We start from the raw sequence: 2,209 nt of genomic DNA on the forward strand, positions 1-2,209 counted from the left end.
TTTTTTTTTTGAAGCCAAGGGAAACATTTCCATTCATAAGTGATAAAATCACGAGTTTACATGGACGATAATTCTTATTTCTCTCCTCTGAAAACTTCATGAGATTGCATGCCTTTAAATGCAAAGTGCCTCGTGAAGGGAAAGAAATTGGACTAGACACAGAGACATTGATCCTAAAGACGAGAATAAGAGACCATAAAGGTCGACAAAAAGATCCTAAAGATCGTGAAAAGAGACCCCAATGGTCTGACAAATACTGTAATAATAATAAAAGAACCACCACCGCTTTCACCGAAAAATCGTCGTCGTCAGAAAACTGTCTCTGTCATCGGAGAACAATCTTCATCACCGGAAAACCACCGTCATCACCGGAAAAACCGTCGTCGTCTAATTACCAAAGTATAATGAAAAACTAAATAATCTTCCTCTTCATCCTCTCGCCAGACCACCACTACCTCGAGCCCTCCATAATAACACACCACCATGTCTAAACCACCATAACCCACCCAAAGATCAAATAACCCACCACCACCACCACCATTAAAATCCTCTTTGTTCCAAACCCCACACTAAAACCACCACTACCACCACAGAAATACGACTCCACCACCATCAACATTAAAATACTGACATCACACTAACTCGGCAAATTGATGAGTCAATTCCTTATTCTTTATTCTTCGCGAAATTGATTCTTTGTTATCTTAACAATCCAATTGATTGGTGCGTGCAGATCTTTTTATTCACAACAAAATCGCTGAAATAGAATTCCCAAATGAAGTGATTTGCGAAACAATTCTTCACTTCGCAACATACTTAATATCTAACCAATATCAAGGATTACAAAAACCCCAACTTTGAATCTTTTTTCCTTGAAAAGGAACGGATCCTTGTAAATTACCCGATGAATCATCAGAGGAAGTGGTTGAATCTTTTCCAGGGTCTTCGATGAATACACATGAAGAGGTTTTAGGAGAAAATTAGGCTTGAGGGAATTAGGGTAAAGATCTAAATTAGGTTGCCAGATTGAAATTTTGTTGGATCACATGAGGAAGAAAAACCACAAGTCGATTGGGAGAGAAAATAATAGAAAACAGAAAAGAGGGAAGTATTGATCCCTATCTCTCTTTCTCTCTCTAGAAACGGTTATGCAGAGCGAAAGAGATTACAAAGTTCAAGTTATCCCTTCCGTAAATAAAATTGTTTTGTAATTTATTTTTTTTTGTTGAAAGAAAAATAACTAAGACATGAGAGCACAAGGAAGATCTTGTAACGCAAACCAGATACTTCTATGTCGGTGTGTCCTTCCCCATTTTGCTAATTTGGCTGCTTCCTTGTCGCTGTTTCTAGGAACATGGTAAAATGTGATGTTGTCGAATTTATCTTTGCTTTTGGTGATAACCTCGAGGTGTTTCTTTGGTTGCCATTGAATCAACGAAGCTCTGTGGTTGAGGTGGCTTATGATGTTGTGATTATCACTTTCTATAATTAGATTCTTTACTTGCAGTTCAATCGCCCACTGGAGCGCCTTTAGAATTGCTAAGCATTCACATTCTTCTGAGTTCTGACCTCGAATGGTATCTGCCAGAGCTGCTATGAAGTTTGTTTGGTTATCATTCACAATACATCCAACGCCTGCTGGATCCTTAAGGTTGGTGAAGGAGGCATCCACCTTGATTTTGATAAAATTGTCTTCTAGAGCTATGCCTTTATGTTCATTTGGATTGACTCGCTTGTTCTTCTTGCATTTGATGCTAGGTACTATATTCTTTATTGCCGTTATTACCTGCATAGGAGATTGATCTATCTTCGAGAAAATTTTGTCACATCTGGCCTTCCATATATTATTGAGAATTTTCGAAAATAACGTTACCTGTTCTGCATCCATGTCTTTCCATTGAATTATCCATTCTCTAAAGTCAGGAGTATTATCTGTCTTTATGTTAAAGTGGAACCATATTTGTCTAGCGTGGTAGCAGTGAAGTAGAACATGAGATAACGTTTCATTATAGTCACAATAAGCACAAGTAACCACATTGCCGATATATTTGCCAATTTTGTCTCTTATTGGTAAACTATCGGTGCAACATTTCCAGAGGAATAATGTAATTCGCGGGATGGTATTGATATTCCATATAAATTCCCATTCGATAGTTTCGTATTCCTGGTTGTATGTTCGTAAATAATTGTACATAGATCGTATTGTTAA

General features: G+C 37.6%; 1 protein-coding gene across 1 annotated transcript; it reads right to left on the reverse strand.

Moving 5' to 3' along the window:
- Nucleotides 1-1,240: 1,240 nt before the first annotated feature.
- LOC147566769 (uncharacterized) lies at nt 1,241-1,888 on the reverse strand. The gene is made up of 2 exons (XM_086655535.1): nt 1,874-1,888; nt 1,241-1,786 (listed from the first exon to the last, which is right to left on the reverse strand). Exons 1-2 carry the CDS (start codon nt 1,886-1,888, stop codon nt 1,241-1,243), a joined length of 561 nt encoding a protein of 186 aa, XP_086511661.1.
- Between the last annotated feature and the right edge of the window lie 321 nt (nt 1,889-2,209).

The sequence above is a fragment of the Eschscholzia californica genome, unplaced genomic scaffold, assembly GCF_041429995.1.
Source record: "Eschscholzia californica isolate CP2 unplaced genomic scaffold, dmEscCali1.0.p SCAF_1, whole genome shotgun sequence".
Lineage (NCBI taxonomy): Eukaryota > Viridiplantae > Streptophyta > Magnoliopsida > Ranunculales > Papaveraceae > Eschscholzia > Eschscholzia californica.